The sequence below is a fragment of the Pelodiscus sinensis genome, unplaced genomic scaffold (genome assembly GCF_049634645.1).
Source record: "Pelodiscus sinensis isolate JC-2024 unplaced genomic scaffold, ASM4963464v1 ctg104, whole genome shotgun sequence".
Lineage (NCBI taxonomy): Eukaryota > Metazoa > Chordata > Testudines > Trionychidae > Pelodiscus > Pelodiscus sinensis.
The window spans coordinates 153,322-173,661 of record NW_027465824.1 but is presented as its reverse complement, the minus strand read 5'-3'; the positions used below and the strand labels follow the sequence as shown (position 1 = coordinate 173,661).

Sequence of the window (20,340 nt, the reverse complement as noted above, 5' to 3'; positions counted from 1 at the left end):
CCCAGCAGGGCTGACGTCCCCACACGGGAGTCCATCGCTCCGTGTAGGATGGAGGCAGGGCCGCCCAGCTGCGGTGTTGGACCCAAACGCGGCTAGTGAGAGCCAGTCGGCACACCTCAGGCTCTGCCCACAAGGCTAAGCAGCCAGCACTTCCCACAATGCCCCGGTGCTCCCGGCACCTCCTCCCGGGGGTGGGGTGGGGACTAGCCTTATTGAAGGCACAGGAACAAACCATCCCAATGTGCAGAAAGCAAAACAAGAGTGGCAGGCAACCTGCTTGGCTTAGCTGAGAAATCTGTGGTGAGCTCCAACACAAAGCGGAATCGTACAAGAGGTGGGAATGTAGATGGATGACCAGGAAGGAGGGTCAATATTTTGCTCACGCAGGTGGCGGAGTTCTCAGGAAGGCCAAAGCGCAAGTGGAATTGCAGCTCACAAGGGATGTGACGGGGAACAAGAGGCGTTTCCAGCGTTGTGTTAGCAACAAGAAAGCGGCCAGGAGAGGGTGTGGGACCCGTACTGATTGGGGAAGGCAATTTAGTGACAGATGATGGGGGAAAGCTGAAGCACTCAATGCTTTCTTTGCCTCTGTCTTCACAGACTAGGTCAGCTGGTGCACTAGGCAATGCAGTATGGGAAGGAGGGGGGCAGCCCTTGGTGGGGAAAGAACAGGTTAAGAACTATTTAGAAAAGCTAAATCCATAGGCCCGGATTTAATGCATCTGAGGGAGCTGGCAAATGTCATTGCAGAGCCATTGGCCGTTATCTTTGAAAACGGGGAGATCGGGGGAGATTGGAAAAAGGCAAACGTAGGACCCATCTTTAAAAAAGGGAAGAAGGACGATCCAGGGAACTACAGACCAGTCAGCCTCACCTCAGTCCCCAGAAAAACTCTGGAGGGGATCCTCAAGGAATCCATTTGGAAGCACTTGGAAGAGGGGAACATGATCAGGAACAGCCAACATGGAGTCACAAAGGGCAAGTCGTGCCTGACCAAGCTGATTAGCTTCCATAATGAGGAAACTGGCTCTGTGGACATGGGGAAGTCAGTGGATGTGATCTACCTTGACTTTAGCAAGGCTTTGGATATTCTTGCCAGCAAGTTAAGGAAGTCTGGATTGGCTAAATGGACTGTAAGGTGGATAGAAAGCTGGCTAGACTGTCGGGCCCAGCGGGTAGTGATCAATGGCTCGGAGTCAGGTTGGAGGTCGGTTTCAAGTGGAGTGCCCCAAGGATCGGTTCTGGGGCTGGTTTTGTTCAATATCTTTATGACTGACCTGGCTGAGGGGATGGGTTGCACCCTCAGCAAGTTTGCAGATGACACTAAGCTAGGGGAGAGGTAGATACTCTGGAGGGCAGGGAAGGGCCCAGAGTGACCTGGACAGATTAGAGAATTGGGCCAAAAGAAATCTGATGAGGTTTAACAGGGACAAGTGCAGAGTCCTGCCCTTGGGACGGAAGAATCCCAAGCATTGTTACAGGCTGGGGACCGACTGGCTAAGCAGCAGTTCAGCAGAAAAGGGCCTGGGGGTTACAGTGGATGAGAAGCTGGAGATGAGTGACCAGGGTGCCCTTGTAGCCAAGAAGGCTAGTGGAACATTGGGATTGTCACAGAGATATGGGAGTCCCCAGGCCCAGCACCCCCAGCCGCAGCCAAATGTGACTCTCAGCCGGCAGGCAGGACAGAAAGTTCATTAGTCGACAGGGACCCAGCCCAGAACAGACCTGTCAGCGAAGGACCTAGGAGCCGTCAGTACAAGGTACATGGGAGAAAGGGGGGGAACGCCAATGGCCCTGCCCCCGTCTCTGCACCCCTCCCACCCCCCCGCCAGCGATTCTCACTCACCGCAGCTGCTCTTCTCTGTCCGCAGCCAGCTCCTTCTGCAGCCTTTTTCCAGCTCCCAGGACAAAGGTGCCCCCTACTCGCACGAGGGATGCTCGACAGTGGGTAACTGAATGGTCATGTAACCGCGTGAATGCTCAGTGGTTACCTGACTATTCTGCAACCCTGGGGGGGGGGGCGGGAACCAGTGTGCTCTGGCCCCACTCCCAGGGAGCCCCCTGCCACTCCGCGCTGCTGCCGCTGGATCAGAGGCAGCAGGGGGGCGGGAGGGCAGGCGGCACCGCAGAGCTGGTGCTGGGGTGGGGGGGGGGGACTGGCTTTAATTAAGCTGACTCCCCCAGCACAGGCTTCTGCTTCCCCTCTGGCTGCCTCTGATAGAGAGGCAAATGTGAGTAGTCGACTGGGCGTATCAGTACATCAACTAGACTACTTGTTCACATCCCTAGGTTACACCCTGTGGCGTGGGGGGGGCTGTCTGCTCTGGGACCCGGGGTCCCCCTGCGCTGGGATGGGAGATTCTCACTGACCCTCCCAAATGTGGATTAACCAGACACCCAGGCTCAGCCTCCCAGGGAGAGACAAAGGGAGGAGGGCGAGACCAGCACCTGGCTGGGGGCAGGGCTGGAAGAGAGGTTGAGTTTCTGTCTGGTATCATGGAGGAAGCAGCCTAGGCAAGGGGCTGGGATTTAGGGGCCCAGGCTCCCCCATCTCAAGGGGGGCTGAGGCATCCTAGACCTGTTCTGTAACCAGATTCCATCTGTGCTGGGCTGTATCCTGGAGAAGCAATAAACTCCCTCTATTCTACCGGCTGGTGGAGTCTGTTCGTGCCACTATAGGGGTGCAGGAGGCAGGGGGACCCCGACGTGCCGTCACACTGGTGTCAGAAGTGGGATCCACTGCACCCCGTGGATGGAGCTCCCAGCAGCAAGTGACAAGGTGCAGTAGAAGCAAGGGCCTTCGAGCCAGGCATGCTGGAGACAGAGCGAAGCGGTTCCTGGGAATCGTGGGGCGCTACAGCACTAGACCGGTGAGTCTGAACCAAGGGGACTGGCGGGGAGATGGCCTACACCCAACTCCTGAAGGCAGAGCTGGTGGGGCTTTGCAGAGAGAGGGCCTGCCCGTGGGGAAAGCAACCAAGGCCCAGCTGATTGCCCGGCTGGAGGAGAATGACCAGTCATGGGGCTGGGACCCTGTCCCTGTGGGGAGCAGCCAGACCCCTCCTGAGAGTGTCAGGCTCTGAGAGGGGGCAGAGCACTGGAGCCTGCCGGAGAGACGGGATAGCTTCCCCCGGGAGGCCTGCAAGCCATAGTCCATCTAGGGCAGGAGCCAGCCCGGCAGAGCTGCGGCGGCTGGAGATCCAACGCAGATGAAGGAATTGGAAGTAGAGGACCGAGAGAAGGAGCGCCAAGATCGAGAGAGGGACCGCCAGGACCGAGAGAAGGAGCGCCAGGACCGAGAGAAGGAGCGCCAGGACCAAGAGAGGGACCGCCAGGACCGAGAGAAGGAGCGCCAAGATCGAGAGAAGGAGCGCCAGGACCGAGAGAAGGAGCGCCAGGACCGAGAGAGGGAGCGCCAGGACCGAGAGAAGGACCGCCAGGACCGAGAGAAGGACCGCCAGGACCGAGAGAAGGAGCGCCAGGACCGAGAGAAGGAGCGCCAGGACCGAGAGAAGGACCGCCAGGACCAAGAGAAGGACCGCCAGGACCAAGAGAAGGAGCGCCAGGACCGAGAGAGGGACCGCTAGGACTGTGACGGACCGGGCCGTGTCTGGGCACAGCTGAGGGCGTCCGCTCAGGGCGAACTGCTCGAATCCGGGGCTACTTACAGCCCCCGACTGGTGACCTCTCCACACAGGCCACAAACCAGTCCCACAGAGCGCTTCAGCAACCTGCCTGAAGCCTCCCGAGCAAAACCCCTCCGACACCCCAGCAATATCCGTGCCCCAGATGGCCCCGGGCCTCATACACAGGTGGGGGGTCCTAACACCCAATCCCACCTACCCCGAACAAGTCCTGTCCGGTTCCAAGAAACCAGCCACAGATCCCTGGTCAATTTACCCTCTGGACCTTACCCACAAATCACGCTGGGCCAATCCTTTAGAATCTATATCTAAAGGTTTATTATTACAAGAAAGAAAAGCCTGAGAGTAAGGTTATTAAAGTACAGTACGTTACATGCACCGAATCTCCCAGTTCTCGATGCAGGCTCTAGCAGAGATGTACAGCTGCTGGTTTAAAAGTTCTTATTGCACATCCTACGATCAGGATGGGTTCACAGGTCTTCCGGGCTCTTCAATCCCTGCAGTGCTGCCTCTGGGATGAAGTGCTGAGCTGAGAACAAAATGGCATCGACCGCATGGCCTCTTTATACTCCTTCCTGGCCTCTTCTTGTATGCAGCAAATCACCTGGTCAGAGGCCAATCTCTATGTTCCCTGCTGGCTGCCCTCAGGTGACAAAACCCCATTCTTTGGGTGTGTCCATAGCCTATTGAGAGCCATTGTTCCACAGGGCTTTGCTACTCAGCCTGTCCATAGCCATGCTTAATCACATTCAGAGAAATATTCAGCTTCCACACAGATTACAGATTCCTACCTACACACACAGACATTATATACTCACATAAATAGCGTACATAAGATTAACAAACAATAAGCTCCCATTCAATGCCCCACATGGCTCCCTTTCATACCAATTTCTGGGGCCAACACCCCCACCTAGGGGTGCAGCAGCGGTCTGGCTGCTTCCCTCCAACTTAGTAATGTGACACCCCCAACGCAAAATTGATGCAGGAAGTGATGCCAGTAACATCACTGAGGGCATCACAGGCCTCCCCCAACAAAATGGTGGTGTGCCTCAGTTTCCCTTTTTACACAGGACCTTCTGGCTGGAACCCTTTTTGTCCTGTAAGAAGTTCCAAGACCAGTTACAAGTGTTAACCACAAAATAGCAACATCACAATGTCCCCTTACATACCGTCTGTCGTTTGGTACATCTCCAGACAGATTACATGGTATTTTCATAAGCTCATGCACACTGTATACCGTTACAATTCTCTGCAACAATAATCCATTGGTTACAAGAATTAACATCAGTAACAAGAACAATCCCATACCAGGTGTATACTGAAATTCTCCGTCAGGCCCCTTCTCTGGCCCCACCCCATTGCAGTTTTGGCCCTTCAGGTTTAAACTGCCAATCTTCATGGCCAAAGCAAGTCCTGCCCCTCCCCCTTGTCCTCTGGGCTCCAGGCCTGAAACCTCTGGCCTGACCAAGACAAAGGGCTGGCTGGGTGTGACTCCCTGGCTCACAATGGCCCTGGAATTCTCCCCCTTCCCCCACTCAGTGGGGTAACAGCAGTAAGCTGTAGACTCCCAAGTCTCTCCTCTGTCCACCTCCAACATCTGTTTCCACATGGAACCAGATATCAACTTCCCTGATTGAGTATGAGTGTCCACCGTGTCCAGAGATGGGAGCTTAATTGCCATCTCCTGCATCCTAGGGAGAGTGACCACACAGCTGTTCTGCTCTGCATACTTAGCTACCCAGCCCTTCTCCTGAATCTGAGACACTAACTTCCCACTCTCCTCCTTCACCTGGGAACAATCCTGTCCCACACACACTGACTTCCCAGCAAGCTGGTCACCCACAGTTACTGGGTTAGCAGCCTGCTCCAGTTCTCTGGATGTTCCTGCCTCATCTGGAACAACCCTCAGTCCCTCTGAGACCTCTCCACCACCATCCACACTGGGTTTCCCTAAACCCAAGTCAGTGGAGTCACTGCTAACAGACAAGTTCTGTCTGTCAGGCACTGCAACAAGTGCCTCACACAACAAGCTGCTGCCTTTTACAGGCAGAGCTTTCTCCTGAATGCCTTCTCCAAGCCAGGCATCGTCACCTCTCTCAGTTACTGCAAACTGCTTGCTACAAGCACTGCCAGGACTCTCCTCCCTATGAGCTTCCTTAAGCAGCAGTTCACCCTTCCCTGGCTCTGCAGTAGCATTGCCCTGCTGAGCCCCAACCAATTCCTCCTGCAATTCCCTTACTCCCTGAGTCATCTCTGGCCCCTCTGGTGGATTCACAGATAATCCCCTCTCAGGCACACAGACAGACTCACAAGAGACAGGGTCAGAGGCATCTTCACTCCCTGTGCAGCTCTCTAGATGGCTGTAAACGTCCACACCATCATTAGGCACCAGAGTTAACACACCCTCATTCTCTCCTTGTGCCCGGGCTAAGGGGTCTCCCTGCTCCCACAGAGTCGCTCCCCCCTCTGCCAGCAACACAGCAGCCTCAGGCACAATATCAGGGTCACCACTGTCTGGTCTCTGGGGTTCTGGTAAAACACTGACTGACTCTACCTGAGTCACCTCATCCCTCTCCCCAGCAGACACAAACCTTGGGCCACCCCCTTCCTGGGCCTTAGCCATATCCGGACCCAACTCTGGGACAACCACACTGCTCTCAGCCTTCACAGGCTGTGGGGCACCTTCCTCAGACACAGGAAGAAACTCTTCCCCACACACAGACAGACAACCACAGACAGCTTCTCCCTTGTCCCAACACCCCTGGCTAATCTCAGGCATACAGCTAGCCACTGGGACAGCTTCCTTTACTGCCCCACTGCTACTTCCACCAGCCAAATTGCCAGCTTGCACACACTGTGCTTCTTCACACAAATCACTTTCAGCTTGTGCAGGTTCAATTTCACAAACCTCACCAGCCACCAACTCCTCAACTAAAACTTCACTCTGGCCAGCCACTCCAGACTGCCCCAGAGAAACATTTCCCTGACTTCTGGGCTCTTCCTGCCCTGGTTCTGATTCCAGCCTCACCTCTGAGGCATCAGACGGGCCCTCACCCCCAGGCTCACTGCCCCCCTGCACAGACACACAGCCATCTGCCACAGGCACACATGTAGAGACACTTTCCCCTTGGTTACAGGGAGACTGACCAGCTCCAGGAAACTTTCCATACCCACATGCACCCCCTTCCCAAACCTCCCTGTTAGCTACAGGTAACACAAAAGGTTTGCATTCACACATGCTTTGGGGTTGGGTCATCACATCAGCTGGGTAAAATATGTCTGCCATATCATAAGCACACCGCATACCCACAGAGTTATACATTGAACCTTCAGGAGGATCCAGTCTCTCTTGTTCTTTTAGTCTCTTAAGCTGGAGGTCAAGTCTAGCATTTTCCTCCTTGGCTAGGGCCATCTTCTTTGCATGCTCTGCCCTTCTCTCTGCATGTTCTGCTTTTCTCATCTCAAGTTCCCGATCCATCTCCTGCTTTCTCTTAGCAATTTCTTCATCTGCCTTCCGCCTTCTTTCAGCAGCCTCCTTGGCTTGCTTCTGCTCCTTTTCATCCACATCTCTGGTTAATAACAGCACTACCAGATCTAGTTTAGAGGCCCTTTTCCTAAAGGCAATGCCTCTCCCCACGCACAAATCCTTCAGAGCACTTTTGCTCAGACTCTCATATAATTCCGGGATCATCGCAGCGGCTCTTTAATCAACCAAACTCTCAACACCAAAAATCAAATTTAGACAGCGTGGGGTCCTGATCCCAAAGCTCAATTGGCCAAGATCTGTGGATCCTGCCGACTATGGCACTGTGACGGACCGGGCCGTGTCTGGGCACAGCTGAGGGCGTCCGCTCAGGGCGAACTGCTCGAATCCAGGGCTACTTACAGCCCCCGACTGGTGACCTCTCCACACAGGCCACAAACCAGTCTCACAGAGCGCTTCAGCAACCTGCCTGAAGCCTCCCGAGCAAAACCCCTCCGACACCCCAGCAATATCCGTGCCCCAGAAGGCCCCGGGCCTCATACACAGGTGGGGGGTCCTAACACCCAATCCCACCTACCACCGAACAAGTTCTGTCCGGTTCCAAGAAACCAGCCACAGATCCCTGGTCAATTTACCCTCTGGACCTTACCCACAAATCACGCTGGGCCAATCCTTTAGAATCTATATCTTTATTACAAGAAAGAAAAGCATGAGAGTAAGGTTATTAAAGTACAGTACGTTACATGCACCGAATCTCCCAGTTCTCGATGCAGGCTCTAGCAGAGATGTTACAGCTGCTGGTTTAAAAGTCCTTATTGCACATCCTAGGATCAGGATGGGTTCACAGGTCTTCCGGGCTCTTCAATCCCTGCAGTGCTGCCTCTGGGATGAAGTGCTGAGCTGAGAACAAAATGGCATCGACCGCATGGCCTCTTTATACCTCCTTCCTGGCCTCTTCTTGTATGCAGCAAGTCACCTGGTCAGAGGCCAATCTCTATGTTCCCTGCTGGCTGCCCTCAGGTGACAAAACCCCATTCTTTGGGTGTGTCCATAGCCTATTGAGAGCCATTGTTCCACAGGGCTTTGCTACTCAGCCTGTCCATAGCCATGCTTAGCCACATTCAGAGAAATATTCAGCTTCCACACAGATTACAGATTCCTACCTACACACACAGACATTATATACTCACATAAATAGCGTACATAAGATCAACAAACAATAAGCTCCCATTCAATACCCCACATGGCTCCCTTTCATACCAATTTCTGGGGCCAACAGCCCCACCTAGGGGTTCAGCAGCGATCTGGCTGCTTCCCTCCAACTCAGTAATGTGACAAGGACCGAGAGAAGGAGCGCCAGGACCGAGAGAAGGAGCGCCAGGACCAAGAGAGGGACCGCCAGGACTGAGAGAAGGAGCGCCAAGATTGAGAAAGGGATCGCCAGGACCGAGAGAGGCAGCGACAGCATGAGCTGGCCATAGCAGAGAGGAGAACCGGCGGGGCCCCGGCTGCGCCAAGAGTGGATGGGCCCCAGGGTCCCGGGGCTGCTAGCCGCTTGGAGAGGCTCGTGGTGGCCCAATTGAAGGACATGGGCGACATAGACGGGTTCCTCAGCTCCTTTGAGAGGGCCTGTGGACTGCAACGGGTCCCCCCAGCTGACTGGCTGCAGGAGCTCATCCCCGCACTGAGCCAGGAAGCGGCCAGAGTGCTCAGTCAGCTGGAGGACCTACAGCCAGGGGATTACAACCGAGTCAAGGAGGCCCTGCTGCACAAGTTCGGGCTGACCCCCGAGATGTACAGGAAGAAGTTCCGGGGGGTACAGAAAGGGCCACGGGAGACCTATGTGGACCTGGCCTCCCGCCTGGCGCAATACGGCCGCAAGTGGGTGTCTGGAGTCGGAGCCCAGACCGCAGAGGAGCTGCTCAAGCTGGTCATGACGGAGCAGTTCTATGAAGCGTGCCCACCCAAACTGAGGCTGTGGCTCAAGGACCGGAGACCAGAGAACCCTCAAAGCTGGGAGGCTGGCGGACAAGTTCACAGAGAGCCGGTCTGGGGGTGAACGGGAATCGCAGTGAGAGAGGGAATCGCGCAGAGACCGGATCTCGGCTGAGCAACAGAAAGAGTCACCTACGAGGCGAGCCCAAGAGACAAGTCATCTGCGCCCCATAGAACCAGCCAGGGCTTGGACAGAGACAGCCCAAAGCCTTACTTGCCATCGCTGTGGGCAAAAAGGCCACAAGAGGGCTCAGTGCACCAGGTCCCATGACCTGGGACTTTCCAGGGTTAACTGGCTGGGGCTGGGAGAAGGGCAGGCTGCCCCAGAGGCAGGGGCTGGCAGGCAAACCTTAGCTCAGAGTGCCTCATGGGACGCATGGAGCCAACCCCAGGCAGCAGGGTGACTGGGTGGAGGCAGGGAGCAAGGGGCGAGTGCGTGGTCTCGATTCCCCACTGGGGAAAGGCCTGGGGTTAGCCTGGGAGTGGCTCTGCCCCAACACAGGCAGGGGGCCGGCGCAGCCCCCTAGGAGCCATGGCTCCCCACAGGGACCTGTACCCGGCTCCGGCCTCTCAGCGCCCTGCTGGCCTGCTGTGCCAGCCATGCTCTGCGTGAGCACAGGCCCGTGGCGGCCCGGTCCATGGCCCGGCGCCTGGACAGACCCCCCACCAGTCATAGCTTGCCACCACGTGTAGGGCTGGGGCGGCGGCTCTAGCACTGTCCAGCTTGTCCCACAGCCCCGGGCTGCCCCACATGGCACAGGGGCCCACATGGCATGGGTGGGCTGCCCCACACGGCACAGGGGCTCACATGGTACAGGCAGGCTGCCCCACACAGCATGGGCATGGGCATGGGCTGCCCCACATGGCACAGGGGCCCACATGGTACAGGCAGGCTGCCCCACACAGCATGGGCATGGGCTGCCCCACACGGCGCAGGGGCCCACACGGCTGATTCAAGATACACTCAAGTGAGGTGAGGGTGGGGGCTGCCTGTGGCCACCTGCTGCCGGGGGGGGCATGTCTCTCCAGGGAGGGTCCCCTGTACCATCTGGCGGCAGCTCTGGCCCAGACCCACATGCACCCAGAGCTGAGTCACCCCACGGCTTCCAAGGCCCCATGGAGACCTGGGCAGGGGGGAGGGGGAGGCACAAGGCTAGGTCCATTGCAGGGAAACTCGGAGGACGTGGCCAGCAGCCCAGGACACCCCGTCAGGGGCCTGGCGGAATGAGAGACCCGGAGGCAATCCTGACTCTCCCGCTTGCAGAGGCGTCCTCAGGCCCTGTGGCGCGGCCGCCCGCCCCGCGCTGTGGGACGCAGCCCTCCCAAGGGCCAGTGGGTCGGCTACCAGCGCGAGCGCACAGCTGGTGAGCTGGGCAGAGGATGACGCCACATCTGGGCTGGGGAGCACTGGCAGGAGGCGAGAAAGTGGGACTAGTTGGTGTGCCTCAGTTTCCCCCACATGCAGCATTGTTACCCGGTGCATGGAAGTGGAGCACTGGCTGCCTGGGCAGGCTGAGACCCCGCTGTGGGCGTGTCTGGGCCTGGGCCCCCGAGCAGCACAGCTTCGCGAGACGGCGGCAAAGCCCAAGGCCGGAGGCAGAAATCCACCAACCCTTGCCCCAGCGAGCCGGGTGCTGTGGAGCAGCAGGGCCACGTGGGCCGGCGTTCGAGGCGGGTCGTCCCAGCACTGGCGCTGTGGACAGGCCAGGCTCTAGGTGCCTTAGCTCCCCGCCCAGAATCTCCGATGTGCCCAAGCTGTTCTTGCCTCTATCCAGCTGGTCCCAGCCCAACAAAACTCCCCTGCCTTGTCTGTGCGCCTTCCCCCTGCCCCCACTGCGCCCCCTGTGCTGTTACTGGATTTGGAGGTGTACAGGGCACCGCTGCCCCCGTTCCACCGACCATGGGCCGCGTGGTCACGGGGGCGTCTGCCACGGCCGCAGAGGCGCTGGGTCTGGGTCTGCTGCACCGGTGCCGCTTTCCTGGTGGGGGGGGGACGCTCTGAGCAGGGCTCTGGGGCCGTTTCACCGTTTGCTGCTGGCAGACCCCACCAGGCCTCGCCCTCCTGTGGTGCCGGTGGCAGCGCGTGGCCAGCAGCGCGTCACCGACACTGCCCTCCTGGGGGCTGGGCCGGGGGCTTCGCTGGGACCCTGCAGCTGGCAGGTGCCCGGGCCGCAAGGGGCTGTCCGGCCTGGAGGGGCCCGGCTCTCGCGCCAAACTCCGTCTCGGGAGGCGCCGCCCAGCGAGAGCAACGGGATTCCTGCCCCGTGGGCAGGGGAAGGGGCCCTGGGGCTCCTCCGGCACCGTCTGCGCTCCCGCCCCTCCCGCCAGGAGCAGCTCTGCTCTGAGCGGGGCCCGGAAGGGCTGACGGCCCGGCCCAGGGCGAGCGCCAGAGACGGGTCAGACAGCAGCTTGTCCACCCCCCACACGCCTGCACCAGGCACCAGGCAGGGGGCATCTAGCACGAGCCATGGCCCAGAGGGCAGGCAGCGGCTGGCGCCCGTGGCGCGGTGTGTGGGCAGACTCCTGGGGGGAAGGAAGGGGGTGCGTGGCCAGGCGGCGGAAGGGAAGTCAGTAGGCGCCGTTCAGGCTGCTACTACAGCCACGAGCCTGGTAAATACGCAGGGGTGGATGTGGCACAGAGGAACTGGCACCAGGCAGGGGGCATCTAGCAAGTGCCACAGGCAGGCGCTGGGGGGAGGCAGGAGAGGGAGGGGGCCGATCATCTGGAAACAGGCTGGGCTGAATGGAAGGTGTCTGCCCAGCAGGGCGTTGCGCGGCGTTGTGCCGGGGGCTGTGGGTTGGCAGCGCTGTGGCTGGCGGGCGAGGGGCGAACAGGACCTGGCCGCCTGTGGCAGGATGAGCGAGCTACGTTGGGCACGCGGCCGGCCTGTGCTGCATGGTTTGGGCTATTTGTAAAACAGCCAAGCGGCTGGGCGCAGGCCCCTGGGTGACGGTTGTGCAGGATTCATCTTGGGGGTGCGGAAGGTCGCCGGCTGTAGCCCGGTGCTGGCCTGGTCCCAGGCATGGGGCCTGGTGGGGACAGCAAAGCGAGCCAGGCGAGGCTCAGTGATAAGGCTGGGGCGTCCCACACAGCAGCTATGCATGGCTATCGGGCCGGTTGAGCGTGGCTAGTTCGCTGCAGCTGTAGCCGCTCCAGGGGGTAAGAGATCCAGGGGGACAGCTGGTTCCTGCTGTGTAGGTGGGGCTGCTGGACCCGGACAGCCCAGGGATTCCAGCTGGCTGGGGGCCAGATGATAAGCGGCCTGGAGTGGCTGTGGATGCACCAACCTTGGCGGAGGCCGGGGGCCTGGTGCCGGAGCGGAGGCCGGGGGCCTGGTGCTGGAGCGCCGGCGGCGGGCTGAGAGTGATGCTCAGTGTGCAAGGTGGCCGTCGAAGGGAGCCTGCCGGCTGTTGTGCAGAACGCCTGGCCCTGGCGTGGGAGGAAAGGCGGCTGGTGGAGACGGTTTGTGCACAGGCGCCTGCTCAGGGTGAGGCGTTGGCAGTGCCTGGCTGGAGGCACCAGGGGAGGTGCTTGGCGCCAGTGACGGATGGTGCTTCAGCCAGCCCCCAGGGCTGGGGCCGGCCGCTCACATGGGCAGGGAGAGGGGAAACCGCCCACAGTCCCGCCCTAGGCCCAAGGGACGCTGCTGGGAACAGGCCCAGGGTTGGCGCCGGGAGGTAGAACCACCCACACTCCAGCACTGCCCGGGCGCCTCAGGACAGGGCCAACGGACCAAGGGCCTGGTGCCAGTTGTGGCGCGTGGGCAGCAGACGAGGCCTTAGGCTCAAACTGTGAGAACGATCTTTAATGAGCAAACAAACATACGGCATGTCTCTAAAACTGGCCAGTACAGACTATCCAACAGGGAAGGGGGCTCCAGGCAGCCCCGCCACGTTCCTGCCACAGGCCTGGGAGCCTGAGCCCCTGCCCGACCGCTCCCGCACCTCCAGGGCCTGGCCGCTCCCACACCTCCAGTGCCCAGAACTCTCGCCTGGCTGCTCCCACACCTCCAGGGCCCAGAGCCAAAGCCCCCACTCGGCCGCTCCCACATCTTCAGGGCCCCGAGCCAAAGCCCCCACCCGGCCGCTCCCACAGCTCCAGGGCCTGGAACTCTCACCTGGCCGCTCCCACCCCTACAGGTACCAGCTAGTGGAAAAAGTGCACAAGTTACATTTCACATTTCACGCTACCCCAAAGGAACACGGCGGAGAAAGACAGGAGAAGTGGCTGGAGTCCACGGAGAACCGGTCCAGGCTCAGGGTTGCTGCTTGTTCTGGTTCTGCCGGCTGCAGATGGGGAAAGCACAGGAGGGTGCCGCGCAGGCGACACCGATTAGCACCATTACGGGAGAGGTGTGGCTTGTGGCGGGGCTCCCGTGGCCAGCACCCGCTTGGGAGCTGGATTCCTTGCCGCGTTGGGGTTCACTGTGGTGTCCGCATGCCCCAGTCTGTGAGCGCCTGGAGCAGCCTCTGCCCAGCATGCAGGGACGGGCTCCGACCTGCCCGTGAGACAGCAGCTAGGGCTGGGAGGGAGTCGCTCCTGGCAAGGCCTGAGCTCCGGGTGCAGCCACTGTCCGGACAGAGACCCTGCTCATCTCCGCCGGGCCCAGCCGACAGCCACGCGGCCGCGGCTACTCCTGGGTCTCTGCAGAGGGAAGGCCACGGCTGCAGCCAGGACGATGTCCCCAGGGGCTGGCCCCGGCCCTGGTGGGGAATGGCAGCCAGGCAGATGGGGGGGACCCGAGGGCTGCTTAGCAGCAGCATATAGGGACTCGGGGCCTCTTAGGGGCCGTGGCAGGTTCAGAGAGCAGGGACATCACACTGCTGGGGAGAGAACAGTGGGCTCCGGGGATCCTCCCCAGCCAATCAGCCACCAGCTACACGGAGCTGCCCCCCCCCCCCCCAGCCCCTGGCTGCACGGAGCTGCCTCCTCCCCCCCCCCGGCTGCATGGACCAGCCCCCGCCCCCGCCCCTGGCTGCATGGAGTTCCCCCAGCCCATCAGCCGCTGACTTGAGGGACACCCCCACGCCCAGTGGCCAGACTCTGGCTGGAGGGTGCCCTCACCTCTCCGGACTAGCTCCAGGGGAGCCCGGCAGCTGCCTTTGCACCAAGACTCTGCCTGGGCCTGTGGGCTGCGAGGGCCTTGGGGCAAGGACTGGCTGCGCCCTGGGGTGCGGCTCCCACGCGCCCAAGGGGGACGCCAGAGCTGGGCCTGCAGGGTAAGCAAGGGGCGCGGGAGCCCCCTCCCCTATCGGGTCTGAGGGCCCAGCACCCCACCGGCAGGACACACAGCTGATGAGCAGCCCGATGAGACTACAACAGGGAGGGAGGGAACAGGGCCAGCCCACTGGCATTACTGGGGGGGAAGGAACAGGGCTGGCCCACTGGCATTACTGGGGGGGAAGGAACAGGGCCAGCCCACTGGCATTACTGGGGGGGGGGAAGGAACAGGGCCAGCCCACTGGCATTACTGGGGGGGGGAAGGAACAGGGCTGGCCCACTGGCATTATTGGGGGGAAAGAACAGGGCCAGCCCACTGGCATTACTGGGGGGGAAGGAACAGGGCCAGCGCACTGGCATTACTGGGGGGGGGAAGGAACAGGGCTGGCCCACTGGCATTACTGGGGGGGGGAAGGAACAGGGCTGGCCCACTGGCATTACTGGGGGGGAAGGAACAGGGCCAGCCCACTGGCATTACTGGGGGGGGGGGAAGGAACAGGGCTGGCCCACTGGCATTATTGGGGGGAAGGAACAGGGCCAGCCCACTGGCATTACTGGGGGGGAAGGAACAGAGCCAGCCCACTGGCATTACTGGGAGGTTAGAGGGGGAGACAGGGCCGGCCCATTAGCATTACTGTGGGGGAAGGAACAGGGCCGGCCCACTGGCATTACTGGGGGGTTACAGGGGGAGACAGGGACGGCCCATTAGCATTACTGTGCGGGAAGGAACAGGGCCGGCTCACTGGCATTACTGGGGGGGAAGGAACAGGGCCAGACCACTGGCATTACTGGGGTGTCAGAGGGGGAGACAGGGCTGGCCCACTGGCATTACTGGTGGGGGAAGGAACAGGGCTGGCCCACTGGCATTACTGGGGGGGGAAGGAACAGGGCTGGCCCACTGGCATTATTGGGGGGAAGGAACAGGGCCAGCCCACTGGCATTACTGGGGGGTTACAGGGGGAGACAGGGACGGCCCATTAGCATTACTGTGCGGGAAGGAACAGGGCCGGCTCACTGGCATTACTGGGGGGGAAGGAACAGGGCTGGCAGCCCACTGGCATTACTGGGGGGTTAGAGGGGGAGACAGGGCCGGCCCATTAGCATTACTGTGCGGGAAGGAACAGGGCCGGCTCACTGGCATTACTGGGGGGGAAGGTACAGGGCCAGCCCACTGGCATTACTGGGGGGTTAGAAGGGGAGACAGGGCCAGCCCACTACCATTGTTGGGGGAGGGGTGGGAACAGGGCTGGTCCACTGGCACTGCTGGGGGGAGCATTCTGTCTCCAGGAAGCTTTGATTTTTCAAACTCCTCAACCTGGGGCCACTGGCAGGGGGTTTCCCTGGACTCATTCCCATGGCAACCAGCTACATGGAGGGGAGGGGGGAGATGCTCATTCACCTGAGGAACTCACCGCTTCCCCAAGGGGATGCAGAGCCACCACCCACCAAGCACAGCCTGGCCCCGGGCACTGGCCTAGGAGAGAACCCAGAAGTCTTGACAGTGCCCCCGCCCCACAAGAGGGTGTGTGTGTGGCTGTGCCTGTAGTCATGTAGTGTATAGTGCAACCCTATTCAGGGCTCTGTGTGTGTGTGTAAACATCCCCCCAGGGGTGTGGGTGTGTGGGTGTACAGTATAGCTCATCCCCACATAAAGGCCAAAGGGGATGTGGGGGGCTGTGTGTGTGGGGTAGCACATCACCCTGCAGGGATCTTGTGTGTGGGGGGGTATAGTGCATCCCCACGCAGGGTGTGTGTGCGTATAGTATAGCACACCCCCACACAAAGACCAGAGGCTATGGGGGGAGCTACGTCGGGGGTAGCGTAGCACAGCAGTCAGGGGCCCTTGCTTTGTGAGTGCTGGGGGTCTCGCCCTCCTCCTAGGACTGTAGCCCAGAGTCCCACCAGGGGCCCAGCCCTTCTCCTGCTTCTCCCCTAACGCTAACGACACAAACCACCTGGGATTATTTTCACGTGATGCACAAACAAGTCAAAACTCACTGATCCAAACCCAACGTGCAAACAGAAAAGGGAACGTAGAGGCGGCCCGCCCTCCCCCCGTCCGGCCCGGCCTGCACCAGTGCCCTGCTTGCTTGTGGCTAGCGGTGGATGCGGTAGGCCCTGGAGCCCGCTCTGCAGCCTGCAGAGCACGTTGCACGCGAAGGAGCTGGAGTGGTGCACGGTGCATGGCCCTGCAGCGAGGGCCTGGCCTGCAGCCGCCTCCCAGCGGGTGCCACGGCCTGGCGGGACGAGATGGCGAAGAGCCATGCTGGACAACGTGCGGTGCTCCCGGTGCCCTGGGACATGGAGGCGGCGTGGCCAGGGCTTCTAGTGGGGCGGGGCCGGCGGGAGAAGTGGGGTGCTGCTGCTGCGTCCTTAGTTTGGGGACAGGTCGCCCATTTTACCAAATGCCGCTAGACCTGCCTCCGGGGGGAGCGAGAATCCGGGCCGAAGCTCGCTTTGGAACGTGGTCATCGATCTGAGAACCTGCAAGGAGGGCAGTAGAGCGTCACCGCGGTGACAGAGATTCCTGGGTGGCCCCGCCCCCCATCCCCCCACACACCCAGTCTGAGGACCCTGGCTGGCACCGCCTCCCTACCCCCCCAACCCAGTCTGGGGACTCCTGCCGGCACCCCCCCAAACGTCCCACACCCAGTCTGAGGACCCTGGCCGGCATTGCTCCCCCACCCCCCTCACTCAGTCTGGGGACCCTGGCCAGCACTGCCCCCCAAAGCCAGTCTGGGGATACCAGTCGGCAGCACTTCCCCTACCGCCCCCCCCATACCCAGTCCAGGGGGCACCCCCCCACTACCCCTGCACACCCGGTCAGGGGACACCAGCCAGCACCACTCTTCTACCACCCCCCCCCCACACACACCCAGTCCAGGGACACTGGCCGGCAGTGCTTCCCCTACCGCCCCCCCACATCCAGCCTGGGCGCCCCGCTGGGCACTGCTCCAGTACCAACACCCCTGCACACCCAGTCTGGGGGCCCCCAGCCAACACTGCTTCCATATCACAGAATTATAGAATCACAGAATTGGAAGGGACCTCGAGAGGCATCAAGTCCAGTCCCTGCCCTCACGGCAGCACCAAGCACCATCTAGATCATCCCTGACCGGGGACTGTCCAACCTGCTCTTCAATATCTCCAGGGATGGAGATTCCACAACCCCTCTAGGCCACTTGTTCCAGTGTTTAACCCCCTGACAGGTAAGGAGTGTTTCCTAATGTCCAACCTAAACCTCCCTTGCTGCAGTTTAAGCCCCTTGCTTCTTGTCCTGTCCTCAGAGGCCAAGGAAAACAATTCCCCCCACCCTTCTTTGCGACATCCTTTTAGATAGTTGAAAACCGCTCTCCTGTCCCCTCTCAGTCTGCTCCTTTCCAAACTAAACCAGCCCAGTTCCCTCAGTCTTCCCTCCTAGCTCGTCTTCTTTAGACCTTTCATCATTTGTGTTGCTCTTCTTTGGACCTTCTCCAATTTCTCCACATCTTTTGTGAACTGCGGTGCCCAGAACTGGACCCAAGACTCCAACTGAGGTCTGATCAGCGCAGAGCAGAGCGGGAGAACGACTCCTCGTGTCTGGCTCACAACACTGCTGTTCATGCAGCCTGGATCAGGTTTGCTTTTTTTGCAACAGTGTCACCCTGATGACTCATATTTAGCTTGTGGCCCACTCTGATCCCTAGATCCCTTTCTGCAGGACTCCTCCTAGACAGTTGCTTCCCATTCAGGCTGTGTCTACACTGGGCCACTTATTCCGGAAAAGCAGCCGCTTTTCCGGAATAACTTGCCAGCTGTCTACACTGGCCGCTTGCTTTTCCGGAAAAGCAATGACGATCTACTGTAAAATTGTCAGTGCTTTTCCGGAAAAACTATGCTGCTCCCGTTCGGGCAAAAGTCCTTTTCCAGAAAAGGGCCAGTGTAGACAGCACAGTAATCTTTTCTGCAAAAAAGCCCCGATCGCGAAAATGACGATCGGGGCTTTTTTCCGGAAAAGCGCGTCTACATTGGCCATGGATGCTTTTCCAGAAAAAGTGCTTTTCCGGAAAAGCATCCTGCCAATGTAGACACGCTTTTTCCAGAAATACTTATAACGGAAAACTGTTCCGTTTTAAGCATTTCCGGAAAAGGGTGCCAGTGTAGATGTAGCCTCAGTGTGAGAGACATGGATTGTTCCTTCCTAAGTGGAGCACTTTGCATTTGTCCTTGTTAAACTTCATCCCATTGACCTCAGACCATTTCTCCAGTTTGTCTGGATCAGTTTGAATTCTGACCCTCCCTCCAAAGCACTTGCAACCCCTCCTAGCTTGGGATCATCTGCAGACTTAATAAGAATCCTCTCTATGCTGATATCTAAATCGTTGATGAAGATATTGAACAGAACCGGTCCCAAAACCGACCCCTGCGGAAACCCAATTGTTCTGCCCTTCCAGCAGGATTGTGAACCATTAATAACTACTCTCTGAGTACGGTTATCCAGCCAGTTATGCACCCACCTTATAATTGCCCCATCTAGAGTGTATTTGCCTACTTAGTTAAGGAGAAGGTCATTTGAGATTGTATCAAAGACCAGATATACCACATCTACCACTTCCCCCTCATCCACAAGGCTCAGTATCCAACCAAAGAAAGCTCTCAGGTTGGCTTGACATGATTTGTTCTTTACAAATCCATGCTGGCTGTGACCTGTCACCTTACTATCTTCCACATGTTTGCTGATGGATTCCTTAATTACTTATTCCTGTCTCTTTCCTGGCACCGAAATGAAGCTGCCTGGTCTGTAGTTTCCTGGGGTTATAAGGTGCAGTCTCAGAAGACTCTCTGGAAGTGTTCCCTACTGTGCCCATCATGCCACTGACACCTGCCTTCTTACTCTTTGGGGCTCCTCGACGCCTGATCCTTTAGTCTCCCCCAGACCAGGCACAGAGTTGGGGTTACTGGCCCCCCGCAGAGCAACACAGACACTGAACCAGCTCGGCTCTGGAGCTCAGACTCAGTTCTGGGACTCAGCGCCTGGAAATCAACCCCCAAATGGGATCATCTCCCCCAATGAGTTTGTCTCTCTCTGTGAACACAGTGAAAGCTTATAAGGTAAGCTATGAATGGGAGAGATATGCAGAGGGTTGCTCCCTTCCCAGTTAGTAAACCGAAGTGTTTAAGTACAAACAGTAGGAGGTTCAAGAGGTTACAAGTGAAAACAGACAGAGCAAAGTCAGTTACTAAATGAAAATGAAAAGAACACACAGAGCTAGTTCTAATTCTCAAGCAGTCTTACCCTAAAGAGCTGTTCTTATTTCAATCAGTCTTCAAGTCAGAGACAAACTCTTGCTCTGACTTGGGTCTCCAGACCTCTTTAATGTTGTTTGCATCCTTTTAGGGTGTTCCAGGCAGTTTCCCAGGCCAGTCAAAGCCAAAATGGGCTTCCTTCCCAGTGCTTACATAGGCTTTTCCCCAATGTGGGAATCTATAGTTTGGGATCCCCCCCTTGCCATGGGAAAACCCCAAGTCCAAAATGGATTTCCACTGCTGGGCAGCATGGTCACAGGTCTTTCTAGCCCAGCCCCTTAGGACTTGCTGCACAAACAAGGCTGTTTCCAAGTCTGTTGAATTGGTCACCCACCCTTAGGCTTCCAAGGCATCAGGCATGACTCTCACTAGCACATTTAAATACTATAAAACAGACTCGTACTTCACACTCCGAACTTCACACCCAGGAAGGACACACACCCAGCTAGCAGGCACAGACCCAGCCCATCGGAGACAGGAGCTATTTCTTCCAAAGCATCCCTGAGTTATGCACATCTATATTCACAAGCCAAATTCCGTAAAGCACGGGGGGGGGGGGGGGGGGGAGAGTGGTCACACCTGGGTTGTCCTTATTCTCCTTTTTATAGATGGGCACTACATTTGACCTTTCTCAGTCTTCTGGAATCTCTCCCATCTTTCATGACTTTTCAAAAGATGATCGCTAAAGGCTCAGATACCTCCTGTGT

General features: G+C 58.6%; 1 protein-coding gene across 5 annotated transcripts in view; it reads right to left on the bottom strand.

The window, feature by feature from the left end:
* Positions 1-12,917: 12,917 nt before the first annotated feature.
* DPYSL5 (dihydropyrimidinase like 5) overlaps positions 12,918-20,340 on the bottom strand; it is a 94,741-nt gene continuing 87,318 nt past the window's right edge. For all 5 annotated transcript variants that reach the window (XM_075914553.1, XM_075914552.1, XM_075914556.1 and 2 more), the window contains one exon: positions 12,918-16,831. In XM_075914553.1, coding sequence (XP_075770668.1) covers positions 16,746-16,831 — 86 coding nt within the window. In that variant the 3' untranslated portion in view covers positions 12,918-16,745. The remainder of the gene's footprint in view (positions 16,832-20,340) is intronic.